The sequence below is a fragment of the Miniopterus natalensis genome, chromosome X, assembly GCF_054644295.1.
Source record: "Miniopterus natalensis isolate mMinNat1 chromosome X, mMinNat1.hap1, whole genome shotgun sequence".
NCBI classification, from domain to species: Eukaryota; Metazoa; Chordata; class Mammalia; order Chiroptera; family Miniopteridae; genus Miniopterus; species Miniopterus natalensis.
The window spans coordinates 102,758,438-102,782,605 of record NC_142103.1 but is presented as its reverse complement, the minus strand read 5'-3'; the positions used below and the strand labels follow the sequence as shown (position 1 = coordinate 102,782,605).

General features: G+C 39.4%; 2 protein-coding genes across 2 annotated transcripts in view; one reads left to right on the top strand and one right to left on the bottom strand.

Annotated features, from left to right (window-relative positions):
- Positions 1–24,168, bottom strand: part of ARHGAP6 (Rho GTPase activating protein 6) — a 423,350-nt gene that overhangs the window by 99,926 nt on the left and 299,256 nt on the right. The gene's annotated exons all lie outside the window — the stretch shown is intronic.
- On the top strand, positions 18,505–22,404 carry AMELX (amelogenin X-linked). Its single transcript, XM_016211641.2, has 4 exons — positions 18,505–18,558; positions 20,347–20,394; positions 21,606–21,650; positions 21,919–22,404. Exons 1-4 carry the CDS (start codon positions 18,505–18,507, stop codon positions 22,402–22,404), a joined length of 633 nt encoding a protein of 210 aa, XP_016067127.2.

The following is a 24,168-nucleotide window of genomic DNA, read 5'->3' as shown; positions in this document are numbered from 1 at the left end:
ATGATACAGAGTACTTTCACTGCCCTAAAAATCCTCCATGAACTACATCTTAATCCCTCCCTCCCCGTAACTCCTGGAGACCACTGATCTTTTTATTGTATCCATAGTTTTTATTTTCCAAAATGTCATAGAGTTGGAATCATACAGTATGTATATAGTTTTCAGATTGGCTTCTTTCACCTAGCAATATGCATTTAAGATTCCTCCATGTCTTTTCACAGCTTGATAGCTTATTTCTTTTTAGCATTAAATAATATTCCATTGTCTGGATGGACTACAGTTTATTTATCCATTCAGGTAGACAGAAGGACATTCTTGGTTGCTTCCAAGTTTTGGCAATTATAAATAAACATCCACATGCAGGTTGTTGTATGGACATAAGTTTTTAACTCCTTTGAGTAAATACCAATAAGTGTGTTTACTGGATCTTATTGTAAGAGTATATGTAGTTTTGTAGAAACTGCCAAAGGGGCTGTACCATTTTGAATTCTCACCAGCAGTGTATGAGAGTTCCTGTTGCTCCACACCCTCACAAGCATTTGGTGTTGTCACTATTCTGGATTTGGGCCATTATAATAGGAGTATCTCATTGTTACTTTTAACTTGCATTTTCCCGATCACATATTATGTGAAATATCTTTCAATATGCTTATTTGCCATTTGTATATCTTCTTTGGTGAGATGTCTCTTGAGGTATTTGGCCCATATTACATCAGATTATTTGTTTTCTTATTGTTGAGTTTTAAAAGTTCTTTGTATATTTTGGAAACAGTCCTTAATCACATGTGTCTTTTGCAAATATTTTCTCCCAGTCTGTGACTTGTCTTTTCATTCACTTGACATTGTCTTTCACTGAGCTGAAGTTTTTAATTTTAGTGACGTTCAGTTTATTGATTATTTCTTTCACGGATCATGCCTTTGGTGTTGTACCTAGAAAGTCATCACCATACCCAATGTCACCTGGATTTTCTCGCATTATTTTCTAGGAATTTAATAGTTTTTCACTTTACATTTAGGTCTGTGATCCATTTTGAGTTAATTTTTATGAAAGGTATAAGGTCTATTTCTAGACTCATTTTTTGGGTATGTGGATGTCCAGCTTGTTCCAGCACCATTTATTGAAAAGACTATCTTTGTTCCAAGGTATTGCCTTTGCTTCTTTGGCAAAGATCATTGACTATATTTATATGAGTCTATTTCTGGACTCTCTATTCTGTTCCATTGATCTATTTGTGTATTTTCTTGTTAATATCACAATGTCTTGATGACTGTCATTCTTTAAATTTCTTTTTCTTTTTTTTTAATTGAATTTATTGGGGTAATATTGGTTAATAAAATTATATAGGTTTCAGGTGTATAATTCTATTACACATCATCTGTATATTGTACTGTGTGTTCACCACTCCAAGTCAGGTCTCCTTCCATCACCATTTATCCCCCCTAAACCCTCTTTTACCTCCCCCACCTCCCCTTTCCCTCTGATAATCACCATACTGTTGTCTGTGTCTATGTCTATGAGGTGGGGTTTTTTTGCTGAATTGCTTCACCTTTTTCACCCTGCCTCTTCACCCCTTCCCCTATGACAGCTGTCAATCTGTTCTTTATGAGTCGGTTTCTATTTTGTTTGTTACTTTATTTTGTTCATGAGATTCCATATATGAGTGAAATAATATGGTACTTGTCTTTCTCTGACTGGCTTATTTCACTTAGCATAATGCTCTCCAGGTCCATCCATGGTGTCAACAAGGGTAAGATTTCCTTCTTTTTAATGGCCAAGTAGTATTCCATTGTATAAATGTACCACAGCTTTTTTATCCACTCATCTAATGATGGGCACATGGGCTGCTTCCAAATCTTGGATATTGTAAATAGCACTGCAATGAACATAGAAGTGCATATATTCTTTCAAATTAGTGTTTTGGGTTTCTTTGAATATATTCCAGAAGTGGAATCACTGGGTCATGAGGCAATTTTCTCTGTATTCACTTATCAGTCTTTTTAATTTTTGGAGGCAGCAGTTTTCCCGGTAAACTCACTTCACCTATGAATTTAAGAAGAGTTGTTGATTTTTCAGTTTTTTCAGACTTGTACTTGTTAGATGGAGTAGCAGCTTCCAAGCTTCTTACATGCCAGAACAATACCTGATGTTCTGACATAATATTTTTGGAGATAAAATTTATATTCCCTAACATTTACCATTTTAAAGTAAATAATTTAGCTTTTTTTAGTATATTCACAGATATATGCAACCATTACCTTTATCTAAATCTAGAATATTTTCATTACCCTTAAAAGAAACCCTACACCCATTAGCAATCACTCTTCATTATAATACCACTTCAGGCCCTGACCACCACTAATCTATCCATGTCTCTATGGATTTATTTTTTACTTTTAATATAAGTGAAATTATGCAATATATTGCCTTGTGTTTCTAGTTTCTTTCTCTTAGCATGTTTTCATTGTTCGCCATGCTGTAGCATGCATAAGTACTTCATTCCTCCTTATGGCCAAATAATCATCATTGTATGGATATGCCAAATTTTGTTTAACCATTCGTCAGTTGATGGACATTTGGGTTGTTTCTACTTTATGGTCATTATAAATAAAGCTGCTGTAGATATTCATGTACAAGTGAACATATGTTTTCAATTTTCTTAAGCATAGGCCTAGGAGTGAAATTGCTGGATCATATGATAATTCTATAAATATCCAAGTGAAAACAACATGAATCCAACAAAGATTAAAAAATATTTTTACTGCAAAATTCATTTTCTACCTCATTCCTGTCATGTGAGATAAAATATCAACAACTAAGAGTAATCCCATATAGTGTTTCTACTTAATATAGGTCGGTGATTAGAGTTTTCACCAAGCAGTGACAAGGAACACAATCCTTCAGTTTCTTTCCTTTCACAAGCTGATGATCATGAGTAGCTTGAAAAATTTAAAGGTCTGTAGTGTTCACTGTTTTTAGAAATTGAGCCAGGTAATAGCTATATCACAAAGAGCAAACAAACTCTTTTAATTCCTTTATGTTCATATTTTATTTCAAAAGACTAATTGTTGATACCCAACCTGGCAATTTTACATGTTAAAATAAAGTACAGTTTAGAACAGTTCAGTAGCCTTGTTTTAATTACCCCTGCACTCTTTGATTTTATTGCTCTGTGAGTGAGGTTTCAAGATAATTGTTCAATACTACAAGAGTTGATCAGAAGCAACTAAGTAAGAAAGAGAATCACATGAGCTTCTTTCTGGTTCTGCAGAATATATCACACCCTCCAGTGCTGAGAAATAGAAAAGCCACTGGGACAGATAGTGTGGATGGTGGAATAATAGACTACCGATGATGTTCACACTCCAATCCCTGGAACCTCAAAATATTTTTTCTTACATGGCAAAAAGGACCTGACTGATACAATTAAATTAATAATTTCAAGATGGAAAATCTCCTGTATTATCCAGGTAGGCCCAATGTAAACACATGAGCTTTTAAAATAGAATCTTTTCCAGCAGAGTTCACAGTGAGAGGGAGATGTGACTATTGAAAGGTGGTCAGAGATGCAACATTTATGGCTTTGTAGATGGAGATAGAGTGCCATGAGCCAAGGAATGTGGGTGTCTTATAAAAGCTAGAAAAGGCAAAGAACTGGATTCTCCCAGAGAGCCTCCAGAAAGAATGGAGCCTGGATTTTAGTCCAGTGAGGCCTGTGTCAGATTTCTAACCTACAGAGGTGTAAGTTAGTGTGTATATTTTTTAGCCAGTAAATTTGTGGTAATTTGTCACAGCAGTGATAGAGAATGAGTACAGAAGGAATCAGGAAATTTCTATATGCACAAGAGACTCATAAATTATTTAATGCAGGATCTCCCAAACTGTTCCACGATCAAATAAGTTTGAGAAAGTTGTCCATGCTTGCTCCATCTTAAAGAAACACAATAAACAATAGCTAAGGAAAAACTGAGAAGTCCTGCAGAGGGAAAATTATAACCCAGTGTATTTTCTAAACACATTTGCAATAATCTCACTTCCTTTTTTTATTTTTCTTTTTTCTTTTCAGAACTTCTCTTCACATCCCTCAGAGTCCTCAGAACATATTTGGGAAATGCTGACCTAATCTCACCTCCTCAGTTGAGAACCTGAGACCCTAAAGGAAGTGACTTGCCAGGATGGCACTCGGGCAACACAAAGACACAACCCTGGCCTCACACTCCTCATCTGGAACCACATCCAGGATGCTGCTCTGTCCTGCTGACAAGAAGACACCGTTTCTTGGCATCAGAGTCTAAGTTTTACCTCTGGTGGGAGAAGAGGACATCAGGGGAGAATCATCCAAACAAAGCTCATTACAGATAAGCTTCTCTACTCAATAATATCAAAAACTGGATAGCTGCTTTAGCACTGAACATATTATTTAAAATAAAAGTGTTCAATAAACTATTAAACATTTACTAATTTCATATTAACAAGAAGAAAGCAATAAAATATTTCCCCACAGTGATTTAGCATGTTCCTAAAAGCTCCTAATTCTGCTGCCAAAGTCCATTTTCCACAAATTCTGGTATCCATAAATGCTAATTTGAGAAGGAAGAAAGGTACAATCAAATGCTGTTGTTTTCTTTTGTAGTACTTAAATAATGCTTTCTCACATTTCCCACTGCCTATTCCAAGAGCTGTGAACCCACTGTCCTTTGATGTTTTTCAGATACACATTATTCACATTTTCTTCCAGAAAGTGAATAGTTTTTCCCACCACCTCAGCTTTAAAAATAATAATAATGATTATAATTATAGTAATTATGACTAATAAAGCTAACAACTTTGAATACTAACTTTGTGCCAAAGACTGCTACCTGTTTCACATGAAGAATCTCATTTAATCTTTATAATAACAAATTAAAGTATTACTATTAACATCTGTATTTTACAGATGAGCCAACTGAGGCACAGCAAATTTAGGTACTTTGCCCAAGGTCACACAGTAAGAAGTGGTGGAGCCAGAAGCTGAACATAATTTGATTTAGAGCTAGGGTTCTCTGTAAGCAGTAGCCCGGTGGTCCTCAATTGGGGATGGTTCTACCTCCAGGGGGACACTTGGTAATGCCTGGAGACATTTTTGGTTGTTAGAACTGAGGAGTGGAGTGCTACTGGTATCTGGTGGTGGAGACCAGGGATGCTGCTACAGAGCCTACAGTGCACAGGACAGACTCCCTCCCCACAAACATGCACAAAGAATGATCCTACCCTAAATATCAAGAGCTCCAAGGTTAGAAAACTGTGCCCTAGCCTTATGCTCCCAATGACAGGCATTTTGAATGGGCCAATTGTTGGTAAGATATATGATTGCCATTCCTAGGTTAGAAACCCCTAAACCTGGGAGTGGAGGGCACTTAGAGCCATGGGGTCCATTTGGTGCATTTTCTCATAGCATTAATTTATTCAGTTTCTGCTGGCCATTTCACACTACACCCTGGCATCCTGGGACACTAGGTCATTTTAATTTTTGTCCTTCAGTGGACACATGAGAGAGGAACTAGCCCACTAGGAAGTTTCTGAAAAGGGCCAGAAAGAAGATTCTGGTTTTCATTAGCTTTGCCTTGTAATCCAGAAGACACAGGAGCAGCATATGTGTCTCAGATAATGGAAACAGCAAAGGGATGCAGGAACAATGGGTTGCTTGGTGGTGCAGATCGAGCTGAAAAGTCAAAATATTTTCAGAGAACAGTTCTGCCATATCTACTGGAAATGTAATCATGCATACCACTTGACCCAGCATTTCTTCTTCTAAAAATGTATTTTCTAGAAATATCACAAAAGGTACAAGATATAGTTACAAAGATATTCATGTCAACACCATCTCTGATGGCAAAAAATAAAAACATCGAGAATAAAAATAATAGAAACATATGCATATGTTCACCAAAAATGTGCGCTAGAATGTTCATAGCAGCATTATTCGTAACAAACAAAACCTGTTAACTGCCCAAATGCCTATCAAATTGTGGTATGTCCACACAATGGAATACTACATAGCAATGAGGATAAGTAAACGCCAACCACTTACAGCAATACGGAGGAATCCCACAGACATCATGTCGCACAAAAGAGGTTTGATGTAGAAGAGAACACACTTTATAAAACCATTAATGCAAAGTATACAAATAGGCAAAACCAATCTGGGCTTTGAAAAGACAGATTAAAAGTAACTCTTGGGGAGAAGTGACTGGAAGGAAGTCCAACGGGACCTCCGGGTCCTGGTCATGTTGTTTCCTTGACCAGGAAATAGCTATTGCTTGTGGATGGGACTCTTAGGGCCTTTGACATTCTGCCTAATGCATTTCTATATTGTTTGAATATATTTACAAACACATATTATGTTTGTACTCAGAAGAAAATACATACAGAAAATTAAGACGGACAAAATATGCCTTCAGTTTGACATTGTTATTATTTCACCATTCAGGAAGATGAGGATTTTTGATGGATGAAGGAAATGATAATAGAATATACCTAGCACCTTGCCTGCAGGGTTGCTAACTGAACCTAGTGGTGGAGGTCATTTTGGTTTGTTGCTGGCAATCTTAACAATTGATTCAAATTAGCACTTGTTTGCTGGGCTACTCCCCATTCAGATCTAGTTGTGGTGTGGCCACCGCAAACAGGATTCTTGGCCACACAAAGAATGTGTCTACAGAAGAGCAAAACAAATGGATTTGTTTGATTAAATGAACAAAACCATATATTCAGAGGAAGGAAAAATCAAAACAGCTACACCCAAAGTAACCCACTGAGATGGGTGGTTCATGAAATGCACCCGTTCATTGAATCAACATTTTAGCAGCTTCACGCAGACTCTGTGAAATAGTCAGTTTGAAATGAAGTACACGTGGATACACCAAGAGGCCATGAAAACACTTTTTTGCCCATCATCAGCTCATGTTTCCTGAGTGCCCACCGTGGGTCTGCCATCATGCTGAGTCTGTGGGTCTGATACTACTATTTTATAAGCAATTGCAAATGTCATTGTGTTGAGTATTCTTAACTTGACCTGTGGCACTGAACAGAAGTTCAGTTAAAGTGAAAAAAAAAACACACCCACTGATTTGGGTAGAGTTGATAAACTACAACTTTTTATATACAGGAAAGGTCTTCAAGACAAATATAACAACTAATGCATAAAATGAAATATATTGTGCCCCATGAATCTCAACCTGGCTGCACATTACTATATTCAACTGAAACAGAATTTCTGAAGGTGGCACCTGGCCATCAATATTTTTAAAAGCTCTCCAGGTGATTAAAAAATACAATAAGAGTTGGAGTCATTGCTCACGCCACTTAAGTCAGAAGCTGCGTGAAATCGGACCCAGACATGAGTATTATTTAAAAGCTACACAAGTGGTTCTAAAGTGTAGTCTGAGCTGAGACCATCTAGAAGATCAAACTTCTTCTAAATTTATATTATAAAAAAGCCACAGGTGGCCTTCCAAGAATCATTTCATAAAAAAACCCAATACTACTTGGCCTCAGCTTGTGCAGTTTCACTAGAAAATGACCACAAGGTAATATAATTATATATATATATATAAATAAATGGATGAGCTCCCAGTCTGTTAAGTGCTTACTCTGGCTAGATGCTGCTCCATGCGCTGGCTTTAGGTCATTTCACGTGATCCCACAACAATGCTATAAAGAACTGAGCGGGAACAGGTATTTCCAGTGAACCACCAGAGTTTTTTTCCGGAAGTACCGCTCTCACTCAATTTTGTAGCCAACCTGTTAGACCCAGCCTCCTCCAGATGCTCTACCTATCCCACATCCTAACTGAGGGGGTAGGGAAATAGGTTAAGGGGAAAGTCTTACAAATATGCACACTTAAAATCTCAGAAACATCCTTAAGACATGTTTTGTTAAAATAAAGTCAGCATGAATTTAATGCAGTCAGTAACATCCTTAATAAAAACAAGAGCTAAAAGCAACATTCTGCAACTGCTGTAGTCCATGAGAAATAAGACTATGTTTTGTATTTACAGTGAAGCCACCGTGTACCAGCAGCCTATTTATAAACACAGTTTGAGTTTACTAACTTCAGTCTGATAGCACTGCCATACACAGGGCATCAGTCCTAGATGATCCAAGTTCCACAGACTAAGGCAGTTTGAAAAATCCACTTCCTTAAATTGCGAGCAGGAAACATGCCAGTTTCCCACTCTGGGCAGGACAGGAGTTAAGAGCTAGAACAGACCACAGACACCATCTCCTTCAACCCGTTCATTTATATGGGTTAGTGGGGAGGATGAGGGCCCCCTCCACTCAAGCATTTCTGAGCAGAAAGGAGGTCACACTTAAAAATTTACTTTCTGAAATTTATGTATCTCTAAAGCCCACACACTTCCTCTCTTTCTTCCATTCCTTAGACTAAGTGAGATTGGTAGGATATGATTAAACTGTGATTGCTCGCTTGATTTTGTTAGCCACTGTATAAATCAAATCTCATGCTTCTTTTTGCTGGTTAAGGGGTGTTTATAGCCTGTAGGATAATTTTAAAGCTGAGTTAAGCAAAACCCTTTGGGGACCATTAATACACTTTTACAGTTGTGGCATAGAACATTCCAAATCTCAATTTATATACTTTCTGAATTATTGGCATAATGGTTCTAAGCCTTTATAAAAAAAGTAAGACCACTGCCATATACCATTTTATTTTCAAATAACAATTTCAAGCTTTTTTAGTGACCTGAAAAGTGGGTGATTTTTCCCACTGGATATTTTTTTACCAATAATTCCACCCCTTATTCATCTCTTTATTATTTTTAAAAATAAATAACATATTTTAGAATTCAGGCTTCAATATTTAGACCTTCAAAGACCTTCAAGGTCTTTCTACCACTGCATGCTGGCTCCAGGTACCTACCCACTGCCTACAATTTTACACCCAGTTCAATTCTTAGGTGACTATGGATCCGTGGTTCTCAACTGGGACCAATTTTGTTCTCCCTTGTTCTCAGGGAACATGTGGCCATGTCTGGAGGCATTTTTGGTTGTCACAACTAGGGGAGGAGATGCTGCTGGTGTCTAGAGGGTAGAGGCAAGGGGTGCTGCTGAACATCGTACAGTGTACAGGACACGCCCTCCGCAGAGAATTCTCCAGCCCAAAATGCCACCACTGAGGAACTCTGCTGTAGAGGTTCTCGGAGATGCATTTTCCAACCACATTTCCATCACCCCCCTACAAAGCCCAAATCTATTAGCAGCCACTCCTTATTCCTCTTTTCCCCAGCCCATGGTAACCATTAATCTATTTCTGTCCCTGGATTTGTCTATTCTAGGAATTTCCTATAAATAAAATCATACAATATATGGTCTTTTGTGCCTGGCTTTTCACTGAACATAATGTTTTCAAGGCTCATCCATGTTGTAGCATGTATCAGTACGTCATTCCTTTTTAATGGCTGAATAATATTCCATTGTATGAATATCATGCCATATATTTGTTTCCTATGCCTTGGATATTACAGATACTCAATAAATATTTTATCCTAATGATTTAAAAATTCTGGAGGTGCACAGATTGCTACTGGAAATAGACATAGCACATGACTATGATTCTCCTAAGAGCACAATGATAGTGAAGATGATGCACTAGGTAAGATTTTTAAAACTGGTGGCTCTATGATTCTAAAGCTATGTTAGCACTATCCTGGGGAAAATGTCATCTACAATTGGAACAAAGATTCATTCATTCCACAGAATTCTATGACAGATTATTGTATCTGTTTAGTTTTATTTCAAGTAAAAATTGCCTATAATAAAATATGTGAGCAAAATTAAATTAACTTCTGGCCTTCTTCCTGATTTATTTCATTCCTCAGAATTATATCAGCTTCAGATCTAGTAAATACTCCAAGCAGACAAACCATTCATGATGTGATTTTTTTAAACAGGTTTAGAATTAATTCTTAACAATTATTGCTGAATTTTGTATAATTTAGGGATGTGATAAAGAAGATACTAACTGAAAGGCTGTTCAGGGCTCTGTGCACATTCAAGGGGCCATTAGCTAAAACAATAACTGGAATGGGTACCAGGAATGACAATACCGCCAGAACTGGTAACATTGCTGGTACTTAGGTCCCACCACATATATCTGGTTCCCTGTAGAATTAGTAGATCAGATGAAAATATTATTTTTACATTTTACATTTATGTCCCTGTGGGCATTTCTGTGAGAGATGAAGATGAAAGGGATGCTACTAAACTGTAACAATATAAGCATTTTCTGCTCAAGAATGAAAGAAAATCTCTGTACATCAACTATGTGAGAATGCTAGTTTCCAAACTTTTAGGTGGCAAACTATTTCCTTTGCTCCTTTAAATATGCATATTTCTTATTTGAGCAATTACTAAAACCGTCATTCTTAATATTGGAAATCATGTTTAACAAGAGTCAAAGGTATACTGAGTGGCATTACTAGCTTCCCCTTACTAATATCTCTCCATTTTCCAGGTAGTAAGGTAAGTGCACAAAAGAGTCAAGAACACTGACTAAGATCCAGCATCTTGGGTCAGCGGCCCAACCAGTTCTGACCTAGGCTGACCTGCGAAAGACAAGTACCCTCCCCCACAGCATATTGCTTTTGCTTGGAAACCACCCATCTGTGTATGTTGAATCCCTGTAGAAAAGTGCAAGTTACTTTTGGTATATTTTGCCTAATAAGCAGAAATTTTAAAAACTTGGTTTTACAGTACTGTGTTACCTCCATTAACACACAGATGTAACATTTTCACTCCTGACAGTTAGTGGTTAATTATAACCCAAGCAACACACTATCCATCTGTATATAATTTCCCTTATCGAAAATTGCCCCACCAGATATTTAGCAAATGCCTACAGATCTTTTAAATTACAAGCTTACAAACTCTTTCTGTGAATGCTTATATTATTACGATATTTTCTACTAGTGATGTAGTAGGAAAGGGACCCTATCACTTTAAATAAATATATATTATTTGGGGTTTTTATTTTATGTTCAGCTTTTTCCCCCCTTGAGAATGAGCATTCAAGAAACGCAGGGCTACAGGGGATCTAGTGCTATCATTATTCGTCACTTTTGCTGAACACAAGAGAACTATTATACCCCAAACTCCTTGTATTTGTTCCATTCACAGATTACTGTGAAAACATAAAACGTTGGCTTCCCAGAGACTTTCAAGAATACGCCCCTTAGACAACAACTGTTAATATTTCGGTGACTATCTTCCCAATGAAGAAAAAGGAGTGGGGGGGGGGGGGGGGGGAAGGGACGGAGGAGATCATTTTAGAGAAAGCGGACTTTAAAATTCTCTTTTCCACTTAACTATGTGTCACAAACATCTTTGTCAGCAGACGCAGGCCGACACCGTCATTTGGAACGCCGTGTGTGCCCTGTGACCCGAAGAGCCCCCTGTCCGCAGGCACTGTCTCACATGTCAGTCCCTGGGCGCCGCTGTGCCCTCACTGTCCTCAGCAGCAGGCCCTGGCTGCAGTGGCACCGGGGCCAGCCGCTCAGGGGGCAGGAAGGGGAGCGCTTCAGGCTGGAGGCCGAGGGGCCTGTTCCAGTCGCACGCCCCTTTCGACCCAGCCGGGGAGCCGCTGGCGCACTCCCACCGTGCGCGATGCCCTGCCCACGACGGCCCTCCTTGCCGGCCCGCGCTCGTGCCCAGCGCAGCGCAGCCGCGGGGGCGCAGCTCGGGAGCCGACTGCCCTGCCAGCCTCGCTTTCCAGCACCAGCAACTGCGCGAGGCACCTGCCAAGGGCTCAGCAATGGCTGTTATGTCACAAGTTTGGCTTTTGAAGGATATACTGAGGGCTTGTGACCCTCTTGCTTCAGTAATGTTTCCCCTGTTCTTTTCAGGACACTCAGGGCTTGCTGACAGTCACCAGGACCGAACATGATCACAGTGCAGTTCCTTTTTCCTATATGCGCCTTTCTTTTTGATGGTTCCTTATCTTTGTTTTTGCTTTTATTTTTCTAATATATCTTTATTGATTTCAGAGAGAGGAAGGGAGAGGGAGAGAGAGAAACATCAATGATGAGAGAGTCACTGATCGGCTGCCTCCTGCACGCCCCTGACTGGGGATCGAGCCCGCAACCCGGGCCTGTGACCTGACCGGGAATCGAACCCCAACCTCCTGGATCCTAGGTCGACACTCAACTGCTGAGCCACACCGGCCAGGCTGTTTTTGCTTTTCTTATGCATCTTATTTCAAATCTACTTATTAAATGTCGTCAGACTGTAGAAGATCCCACCTTTTTATGTAGATTCAAACAACCAGCCATATAACATAGTTAATTTCAATGTATTCTGAAAATAGGAGTTGATGATTTGCAATCAATAAAGTATGTGAATGTGGGTGAGAGAGGGTTTTTGTTTTTTTTTATGTTATTCTTTCAAGTTACTCCTTGGGTTGAAGGATTCTAGAAGCCTAAGAATCTAATAATAATAATAATAATAATAATAATAATAATAATAATAATGCAGTTTTATAGTAAACAAATAAACTCAGCCACAAATAAGAAAAAAACAAGTATATACATCATAATATATTTGCATATAGTATATTACAATTTGAACTAATAGGTCAGAGCCATATATAATAAGGATGTTAAGATAATGGCTTATAAACCTGTTAGAACATCTCCCTTTTTAGGTCCTTATCAGAGGCTATTTGCATGAAGCTCATAGGAACAGTTGACAGCAATGCTGGGTTACCTGTCTTAGCAGTTTAAAAGGGCCATCTAAACGACTGCACGAGTTCTTTGTCTGTGGAGAATCCACATAAATCAAGGACATTTTTTATATTTTCATAATGTCATGGATAATGTCTCTACATTTTTTTCAATTAATCAACACATTCATCTAGCACCTACTTTGTAAAAGAGACTTTTCTAGGTACCAAAGAGCTGCTGAGAAAGTAGAAGGCACAATATCTAACTTCCAAGGGTTGCAAAGGGAAGTCAGTGTGTTTTTCAGAATTAGTTAGTGGTGGTGGTTCTGAGTTCTAAAGAGGGTATGACTCCATTCCAGCAAAAAAACAGCCTGGAGAATGATATTTTCTTGTAAGTAAATGTCTATAAAATAAATGTGTAAAAGTTGACTTTGGCTTCCGTTATTTAAGAATACTCACTCTTTAAATTGTTCCAGAATATTGGACAGTCCTGGACCTGCTTTAAAAGATCATTCAAGAGTAGAGCCCCTGTAGATAAGAAAGGCTTCTGGAACTCTTAACACCTGACTTATCCAAAGATCGCCCATATGCATTGACTGCCGCTACAAGCCAGCAAGTTAAGCAAAGGGGGCAAACCCCAACACAAAATGAAGCGTCCTCCCAGCAGTCAAAGATCAATGCCACAGGACTGAAATTTTCGAGCTTCTCTCATAAGTGAGTCTCCAGGGCCAACTTCGCTTAGAGCATCGCTCTACTTGCAGTTCACACCTACTTCTAACAAGCTTGGGCACATAAGTTTCCAGCACACTGTAAATTAAGCAGCAAATTAGAAGGGGAGAAGTTGCTACATAAGCAACTTGGGAACAGGAAAATGTGATGAGCTGCAAGTCAAGAAAAATTATAACCACTACAAAAATGGGCAAAAAAACTTTTTAAAAAATTATAAAGCAACACACACAAACATGTATAATTTGTTGTTGTTTCTGAGCGCCTACTATGTCTGAGGTCAGGCATCATAGACAGTGAAGACATTTTAGACATGCTTGCTCTCAGAGCTCAAGGCTGCTTGGGCTCTTGACTACCATGGGTTCTCCTTATTAAAAGTATTTGATTGGGCTAAAGTGAGGAGGTATAATGACAGATTCATGCTGCCTGAGATTCACCCATCTCCGACCACTAGCAGACAGCAAAAATGTGGTTCAAGATTTGTGCCAAAAAGGGTAGAAAGCTTCCCAGCCTTGGGTCCTTCCACATGAATTGCATGTTTGCAGCCCTGCTTGATCCTACAAGACCTCAGGAGGGACTTAGAGTAGGTGTTTCTGGGCCAAAGGATCCCTGAATGTGATATTTTTATAATCCTTTCTTGAACCTTCTTAGCAAGAATGGTAACCTGTAATTGATAAGGGCATTTGTTCACTCATCATTTTGGAGAAAAGCTTCTAGAAAGTAGTAAATACATGCATGTATTTGTCCCCTATAGTAACACAAATGGTCTCAGGTTCATAGGTATTCAACATATACATTTGGAACAAATGCTTAAGTGAATGAAGGCACATTCTAGGGTCATATTGTCACAGTTATTCCAGAGTTATTGCCATACAAGAAAATATCTTATGCTTATGATCCATTTTAAAAATAGTGATTATTTTGAAGAGAAAAAAATGATGTCAAAGAGCTAGAAAAACAAGAGCATATTTTGGAAATGTTATACTCTTTATATAACAAAATAAATAGTCTAGTAAATTATATTTTCTTTCATAGTCATCTTATTCATATATAAAATAATTGCTTACAGAAAAAAAATTTCAATTAAAATTTTGTGTTTTTTCCCCCAAAACACTGAGCAACTTTTAAACTGCATATGTGGGACCTAAATTTGTAAAAGAGATTTCAAGCAGAGAGATCCATACTTTAATACCCTATAACTCAGGATATGCAGTGGGGGGAAATAAATAGAACCAAATCATTTCTATAGTATTTGCCATCAAAGTCTGAACAATTGTGGGCAGTGAATTGGCAATAGCTCAATATGCAGTGGACCAGAGCAATTAATGCCACAATAAGGGATCCTTGTGGACCTTTGTGGCAACAAGGTCCCTCTCATTCTTGAAAGATGAGACAAAATAATGAGATAAATTTTGTGAAACTGCAAGACACTCTCATTCTTGAAAGATGTGACAAAGTAATGAGATAAATTTTGTAAAATGACAAGACACTCTCATTCTTGAAAGATGACACAAAGTAATGAGATACATTTTGTAAAACTACAAGACCACTAGTAAGTAGTTCACCAATGACTTAATCAGTAGAGATTAGCTATAATTTTGTAGGAAAAATATGTCCTGAATATTTTTCAGACACTCTGATATATATAATTAAATAAACTGGGGGAAAAGATTGAAAAAGAATTTAATATGATATATGTTTTTCTTCCTCTCTCTCCTTTTCTCCTTTAGCACCTTGCTGCTCAGCCTCCACTTCCTCCCTTTCCAAGTAACCTGATGCCAATTCTCCTAAAGTCCATTTTGCAATTTCCTTCTTAACTCTGCTATACAACTTAGCAATAAATATATTCATATATAAATGCAAAGCCTGGACACAAAGTTGCTTTGTGTTAAAGTTTGTACATGTGCACAGGTTGGCTTTTAGAACCCTATTCAATGTTCACTTTCATTTATATATTTTGCCTGTTATAATCTTCCACTTCCTTCTTTGCAATCTCTCCCTCCTTCCCCCCCCCCCCCCAAGGTCTACCTTTCTTCATGAGGGTTACTCATTTCCTACTAATTCATTCCCAAAGATCACCTTATAATCTTATTAGCATTTTTAAAAACATTTACTGTATGCCAAGTGATGGGGTTGGGGAGGGTGATAAGTTTCTCTTGCCTCCAGAGATGTCTCTCATTTTGTTTTCACAGTGATATTCTTAGGTAGGTTCTATAATTATCTTCATTTTACTAATGAGGAAACTGAGACTCAGAGAGGCTAAGTATCTTGTCAATGGTCCCTCAACCCTTGGTGAAGTTGGGGTCAGGACCCATGTACGTCTAAGCTCTAGCTCTTAATAATATGCATTGCCTTTCATGGATATTTTCTCCTTGAGTTTAAATCAGCCAATGTGGAGCACCTATATAAAAACATGTGCACAAACTTTAAAAATATTATTTAAAGAGTCAAAGAAATCTGGATATACTGTCAATATTATCTCTGTATATAATCAGTATTTCTTTTATTGATCTACTATTGATAGACAACCTATCAGCTGCCTCTTATCACTAGTTACAAATTTCCTTTTTAATTGATCCAATTCTAGAATAAAAGAAAAAAACCCATATACTTTACTAAAGTAGAAGAGTAAAGGACATGAATTGAATAGCTAGATCAGAGATCTTAGAGAGAGAAGGGCTTTGTTTATTGTTGTTTAGGCAAAGGAAAGGCTGATGAGAATGTGGGGACAACGCAACTAAAGGGGCAGTTAAGAGGCTCTAAAAAAGAGAGAGGAATTTGGATTTGCTTATAAGAGAAAGAGGAACTGGACCAGAAGGATGTAGGCAAAGAAGGGCCACCATACTGAGAAAGGCTGAGTTGTTATGTGGGATGGGGGAGCCAAGGGAATGTTCCCTCTGATACACATTTGCAAGGATCAAAATACATTTTTAAGTGTGAGGTCTGGTATGTGATATGTTTCTTGTTTTTTAGATCACCAGTAAATGCTTGCTACTGTGATAATGTCAAGTTCATGGTTGCTTGGATGGCAGATGGGCTGCAGGATGGGGCCAAGGAGAAGAGATTTTGTCCCCTCTTTTGGTGGACACCAGGATGGTGTTAAAGGAATGGCCACAGGGAACAGAGAAAATACCTTCAATGACAATAGAAAACAGAGCAGTAGTGATCCCCCAATTATAATCCCTAAGAGAAATATTGGGGAGAGCTTTGGGATTTTACCAGAATGGGGGTTTGAATCAATTTATCTTGATCTGAAAGGGACAGGGAACCCTAGGTGATATCTTGATTACACTATAGAAACTCAACCATCTAACACTTTTTTTTATAAAGAACAATGTTAGGTTTGCTAGAACCAGGGAACAGACAATGACATAGCTGCTTGTTAAAAGTAAATTTGAATATATCAGCATGTGCAGTCAACTTATTTGCTTACTTAAAAACAGTATGATGAAATTTTTTGCCTGTTAAACCTCTTATTGCCCATAATGAAAGACTCTATATGCACTAATCACAACATACAGCCTTATGTTTGATCATAGCTTCTAAAAATTCATGATACAGGGATTTTAAGCTATACTCAACACATTTTTCCTTCAGAAACCTGATTGGTTGTTCTAGATGCCGTGAATGGTATAAATTGAGCTCTCAGTTGGAGGGAATCTATAGGATCAAGCATCCCTGAGTTTCAGAGAGATACTTACTCTGAATACATATATTCAAAGGTATGTGGATTTCATTCATTATTTGCTCTTTCTATTGTGCTTATTTCTTTTTCTACATTTCATGTTCAAAAGCTACAATGTATTCTGCATTTCTAATACTTTATGCTGTTAATATTCAGTTACTTCTTCAGTTGGACCATCATTAAATTAGACTCTGATCACTAAATGAATTATGCTACTTTCTAATACAGCAAAGTATATTTCTTTAAATTTTAGTTCCAAAATCCTAAAGTACTTTTGAGGGCCCAATTTCAAAAAAATATATTTATTTTAATTACTTAGCAAGTAAGATAAAAACAATTTTCCACACTCTAAAATCTACTACATTTTATTTAATGATATCAAATAGAATTGTCAACTAAAAGTTTTTTGTCATTAATTTAAACTTTAAAAAACATATTTAGGAGGTAGAAAATGCCAGTGTACTTTCCATAGCCAGCATTACTGCACGCAATATTCACTTCCTATGCAAAATTTAAGGTCTTTCTTCTGAAAGTTTTTAAAAGTTAGTCAATAATTTGCACCACAAAGCAAAGTGCATATTTTAGGATAGTCTGTTGAGCTTCATGTCTCAAGGATTTTATTTGTGGAATAACTGCAGTGTAGTGTCAAACTAAAGGAAGATTCCATTAACTAAATATGGAATCTTTTAAGTAGATGTCATTCAAAATTCATGGAATAATCACAGAACATTATTGCCATCCCCTGCCTTCCATTCAACCACATCTTTTGCTACACATCTGGAGCTCAGAGATGTTACCTGAGGGTTTTGCCTGAAGCCCTACTGGTGGGAACAGCTGGAACTAAACTCCACTCCTTTCTTATTCTATTTTGGCAAATTACTTAATGTCTTTTCTCAATGATTAGGCTTTGTTTTTTAAGAGTATTAGTGCTCAGGTAGACTGTACAAAAAAAAATTCTCTGCTTCCTGGTTCTAAAAATATCAAATACTGTGCACCTTGATGCTTAATTTTAGAACCAACTGTATTTTTTTAACCATTAATTATAAGCTACGTTTAGCTTTTATGGCTCTACAAGCTGTATAGGCATAGGAAAATGGCATGCAAAATACTAAATGATAGATTATTCATGTCCCTACAACTTGTTCAGCTCTCAACCTAAAGGAAATGCATCTTTATCACTATTGTGACTCGAGAAACAACAAAATGGGCTGAGAACTGGAAATCACATATGAATGAAGTAACCTCACAAAGAACAGTCCCATTCTTTTTACTATAAACAGACCAATATGGATTATGTGGGTTTTATGAAGCTTTAATTATGTCCATATTTGAGAAGAGATAAGAAAAGTGTGTGTTGACATGTTTCAGGGCCATCACGAGATGGGGACCTGGATTCTGTTTGCCTGCCTCCTGGGAGCAGCCTTTGCTATGCCCGTGAGTAAAACACCCCCTGCATACATCAATGTCCAATTTCACAAGCTTGGAAATAAAACCGCCCCATAGTTGGTAAACTTTGGGATTTAAAACAGTATTAAGATAAGATGGCCTCAAACATTTTTGTGTTTAAGAAACACTTTGAAGAGTTTTTTATTTAAAAAAAAAAATAGATTCTCAGATGCCTCCACCAAAGACTGATTTCGTACAGCTGGGGTGGGGCCCAGGACTCTGCATTTTAATAAGCACCCAGGAGATTGTGTTGAAACAATAAGCTTGTAAACATGATTGCCCATTTCTAGATGGAGGCAACTTTGGGAAAAAACCCTTGAATGGCTTCAGAGAAAGTGCTTGAATCAGCCTTAGGCAAATACTACAAAAATGCCAGTTTTCTCTGAAACCTAATTTCTCCCAAGTGTCCAAATCTCTTCCTGCTCTCCAAACTCCACTGCTATATCCTTCAAAGGGTGTCATTTCTGTGCTAGAAAGTCCCTTCTTGAACCACCTTCCTGTCCCCAGAGGCCTCATTCCTTTGGGTGTCCCGCTAAGCACACGACCTCTGTGTGTTGTCTGGAGTCCCACCCGTGCCCACTCCATATGGTATATTTCCCATTCAGCCGTACGGAGGGCCAGGGAGTCTCACCCATCTCCCTAGACACAGGCACAAAGGCGCAGGGAGCTCTGGACACATGGCGGCAGAGTAGGGCCCATGTGCTTTGCAGGGGCCTAAGGAGCCGTTGATACAACCAGAAGCCAGCGGGCTTGGTAGCTGCCTCCTGTCTTCCTGTGGCAGCCACGGGCCGAGCCTGTGCCCTGCCTTCCCGACGGCCTGCCCTGCGGCAGCTCCTAGGCCCAGGGCCCCTGCCTGACTCCCTCAGCCCGTTCCCCGCCTCGTTCAACGGCCCTACTCTCCGAGGGCCCGCGTCCAGAAGCCATGGAGAGGGCAGTTAGTTGATTAAAATAATTAACACTCGGATGAGAGCGAATTAACCCTCTTACAAAATATGAGCATTTGAAAAAAACACAGCGTTCAATAGCTTCACGTCTGAGGCAGATGTTCTGCCTGATGGTCTCTCCCGTCCCTGTCACCACTGCATGGGCGACCCGGCGGCCTGTCACTTGGTCTGCAGTTTGCGCAGGGCAGGGCGTCCCGGTTTAAATGGTTATTCAGGTTGGTTTTACTTTGAACTTTTCAATGTTTCTGCTACAAAAACACTGAGAGAATAATGAAAACGATGAGCCTCAACTTCATAAATAAGGTCTTAATTCCCCATGGGGAGCTATGCTTGCACCCCAGCGCGCCCACCTGTCCCCGTGGTCCTCAGTCATGCCCAGGTCGCTGTTGCTCTTGTTACTTCCTCGCGCGCGAACGACCCGGCCTCCCTGCGGTACTTACGCGCCTCCGCTCGCTGGTCTGAGGGAAGGCCCGTGACGCAGTCCCCTGCGGGTGCGTCATAATGGCGTAGGGGCAGCGCACCCCTCCCGACGTGGCCTGAGTGCCACCGAGGAGGAAGCCGGCGGGTGGGCCCGAGGAGTGCGCACTGACCGCAGGCCGGTGGCGCCGGAGGCCACGGGGGCTGGGCCCGGCCGCTCCTCCCACGCGACCGCAGGCTCGGGCCTACCCGGCATCACACAGGAGTTCAGCAGCGCCTCAGTCTCCCGGATGTGAACGACTGCGTACTGAATAATCTCTCCCTCTCTCCCTCTCCCCCCTCTCCCCCTTCTCCCCCTCTCCCCCCTCTCCCCCTCTCCCCCTTTCCTTCTCTTCTTCTCCCCTCCCTGTAAAAGCTCCCGCCTCATCCCGGGCACCCTGGTTATATCAACTTCAGCTATGAGGTAATTTTTCTCTTTACTAATTTTGACCATTGTTTGAGTTACCCATGTCCTGGGCTCTGTAAAGAACAGTGTGTTGCCCCCCCGTTCAAGATGCCCCGCAGCCCCGCTTTCAGTGCCCGCAGCCAGCTTCCCGCCTGGCCCCTGCCTCAGTCCCTGCTACTCAGGGGGCTGCACGGCAGGGCGCAGACAACTCTGGCTCCACAGGGCTACTCCAGCCGAGCCCCTAAGATGCGGGGAGCAGGTAAGGCATCGAGGTCCCTTCCAGCGAGAGAACGCCTCCCTCGCCTCCACCGGAAGCGGAGTGACCGAGCCATCTAGGGGACGCTCTCAGAGCAGCAAAAACCTTGGGATTCCTGGAAATCGGGTTTGAGGCCCTCCTCAACCCCACGCGAACCATGCGGCTTTGTGCAAATCATTTTCTTTCTCGGAAACTTTGGTTTCCTTATCTGTGGAAGGGAAATAATTATAATACCCACACTTCAAAATACTGTTTGGGGAACAAAATAGTCAAGCAACATAAAAGGTGCTTTGTCAAGTACAACTTGAGCAAGGTTAATAATTGTTTGTTGTACTGATATCAAATGCTGTAGCACTATATTAAGGAGTCCCTGCACCTGAGGTCACCTACATATACAATGTTCAGAAAAGGAATGAGACTCTTACTTCTTTCATAGGTTCAGATGACAATCTGTGAGTCTGTTTACTGATACAAGCTGAGGAAAAATGTTAATAAGAATTTGAGGCAAGATTTTCTGTAAAAACTTGAAAGGTTGACATATTTGACCAGAAAACCTGTGTTTATAGGATGAGGAACAGTGTTTCTACTTCCTTTAGTTTCTCATGGTGACATCAAATAAAAAATATGATTTTGGTTTGTTCTTGCAAAGAGGAGCAGGAGCTGTGGAAGTAAACAGAATTACTACTTTTGTAACCTCAGTGAAGCTCATGAACCTCTTTAACATTTCATGACCTTGTCTGTAAAAGTGAGGGGGATGATACTTGTCTCAGAGTCTGTGAGACAATATGAAAAATGTGTGTGAGGCTATAACATAGTGTCTAACACAGGAAGCGCCTGACAGATGTTTACCCTATTCTTTCTTCCATACAACTCACATTTTGAGATTATCAATATTGACAGGACTGCATTTTTAAATGTATATTTCGTGTAACTATGTTAAAACAAATGTGTTTTAATGTCTCTTTCTCTTAAGGTGCTTACCCCTCTGAAGTGGTACCAAAACATGATAAGGCAGCCGGTATGTAGATATTTTCTTCTTTATTCTCTTCAAATATTAAGCATGCATTTCAATTCCCTTTTAAGTGAAATAACATATCTATGCCACATACGACACTAATAGGAAGTCTACTCTGTAAAAGGTCCTATCCGTGTACACAGTCAAAAATTCTTGCACAGGAAAAATGAATAAATATTCATACTGTCATAACGACAAAGAAAACATTGCTACTTCTCCAGCTGGAAGTCAATGGAGCCAATGGTAAACCTGACTCTCTGTTTTTCACCAGTACACTTCCTATGGTTACGAACCCATGGGTGGATGGCTGCACCACCAAATCATTCCCGTGCTGTCCCAGCAGAACCCCCCGAGTCACGCCCTACAGCCTCATCACCACATCCCCGTGGTGCCAGCTCAGCAGCCCGTGGTCCCCCAGCAACCAATGATGCCAGTTCCTGGCCAACACTCCATGACTCCAACCCAACACCACCAGCCAAACCTCCTTCCGCCCGCCCAGCAGCCCTTCCAGCCCCAGCCCGTCCAGCCGCAGCCTCACCAGCCCATCCAGCCCCAGCCACCCGTGCACCCCATCCAGCCCCTGCCGCCACAGCCACCTCTGCCTCCGATGTTCCCCATGCAGCCCCTGCCCCCAATGCTTCCTGACCTGCCTCTGGAAGCTTGGCCAGCAACAGACAAGACCAAGCGGGAGGAAGTGGTGAGTATGTCCCGAAGCCAGCACACCACCTGTGAAGATGGGAAAGCAAAGCCGGCCTAGAGCTCTCAGTTCCCTAACAGCCCGGGGGCTTCGGCTCAGCAGCTGCAAGTGCTTGCCTCTATCGGGACAAGCATGTGCTGGAACTTTATATTATCAACACGTTTATCTACGTGGCTTAGTAATCAAGATCCATAGTCTTTATAGGGGGTTAAATTTTTAAATTCCTACCAGAATATATACTACTGAAACCATTAACTTTAAGGACAATAGTATAAAAGAATATCTGTTCTCCTTACCTTTCAAGGGTTAGACTAGCAAGAGTAGGCTAGAAACTGCACTGAAGGTTTTTTTAAAAGGGTCATTTTTGAGAACGAGGGGATGCAAGTATTTGAACAGGTAGGTGGGAAATTTCTTTAAAGACCTACAGGAAGATTACCTGTCTAAAGGGGATTTTAACCTAACTTGGAAGATGCTAAACCAGGCACATTGTCAGATTCCTTTTCAGTGCTGGGGTTCTATAGTTTAAGCCTATAGCAAGAAGTTTCTACAATCAAGCACAAAATCTGCTTCCATTGCAGAAAGCTCTCCCAAATGAGTGGGAAATATAGCGAATAAAATAAATGACCTTTATCCATATTCATAAACCCTTACTTCTGTGTATATGAGATTATATCATTATATTGTATGTATTCAAATATAATTCCAACTTATAAATGCTATCGATGATTTTCTACTGAGAAGCAGTGAGGGGTGAGGTGTAAATGACTTGGACGGGGAGCCAGGATGCCTGGGATCCAGCTTTGGCTTTGCTCCCAAAGAGGAGATGGTATTAAACAAGTTATTTCAAATTTTTTATGGGTGTTTTCCCTTCTTTAAAATGAAAGTAACTAAATCAGATAATTTTCAAGCCTCTATCCAAGTACAAATACCATAGTTTCCCAATAAAAAAATTATAATTTATGCCATATGTGGCTTCACAGTTATGGAGAATATGGGGCAGAATTTTTGAAAACTGATTGTATCACAAATAATCTGGTACCTATAGCTGATTATTCTAGTCTAAGGCACATGTTCCCTCTTCGTATAGAAAATACATTTATTTATCTTTATTAATAATTAAGGCCATGAACTTCATAATGTGTTCACACCCTGCCAAAGCTATTTATAAGAAGGTGACTTCAAATAGGTAGTTTGAACTTTTTAAAACTCCTGTGTAAAAATAGAGTATAAATATTGATAGCTTCATAAAGTTGTTTTATGGAAAATAAAGTGATGAGCTCAGAGCCTGGCATGCAGGAAGTACTCAATAAAAGGTAGCAATTGTTATCTTATTATTAAATAATAGTTTTAAATGCCCTGAAGGCAAGAGCCTCCATCCTGGATACCTCATTTCTAATGTCAATGAAATAACAAAGAAACTTTGAAAATTACACAGTCAAACTTAAATGGCTATATGTTGTTTTGGCAAAACTGAAGCCAGTTATTGTAAATGATACTCACTAAGAATATCTGTAAATTATTATAATTGTTCCTTTTGCTATGTTTTTCAGGATTAAAAGATCAGAAAAAGAGAAGAGAACTGAAGTAAATACTTCAGTTGCTTTTAGAATGACAATGATTTGTGCCTAGCATCACTTTACTTAGCAAATTCTGTAACTAAAAATAAGTACCATTAGCAAACAATAAAAATGTTTTAAAAATTATTCATGTCTTTGTGTTGAATTAAATTTAAAATTTCACATCACTTGAAAGAACAATTTATAATGGCTATTCTTGAATGAGAAGGAACTGCATTTATACCTACTAACTGACCATTCTTCAGGA

Coding starts and splice junctions, on each gene's coding strand:
- AMELX (XM_016211641.2), top strand. CDS start 18,505: ATGGGGACCTGGATTCTGTTTGCCTGCCTCCTGGGAGCAGCCTTTGCT. Junction 20,395..21,605: donor ATATCAACTTCAGCTATGAG/GTAATTTTTCTC, acceptor CTTTCTCTTAAG/GTGCTTACCCCTCTGAAGTG. Junction 21,651..21,918: donor AAAACATGATAAGGCAGCCG/GTATGTAGATAT, acceptor GTTTTTCACCAG/TACACTTCCTATGGTTACGA.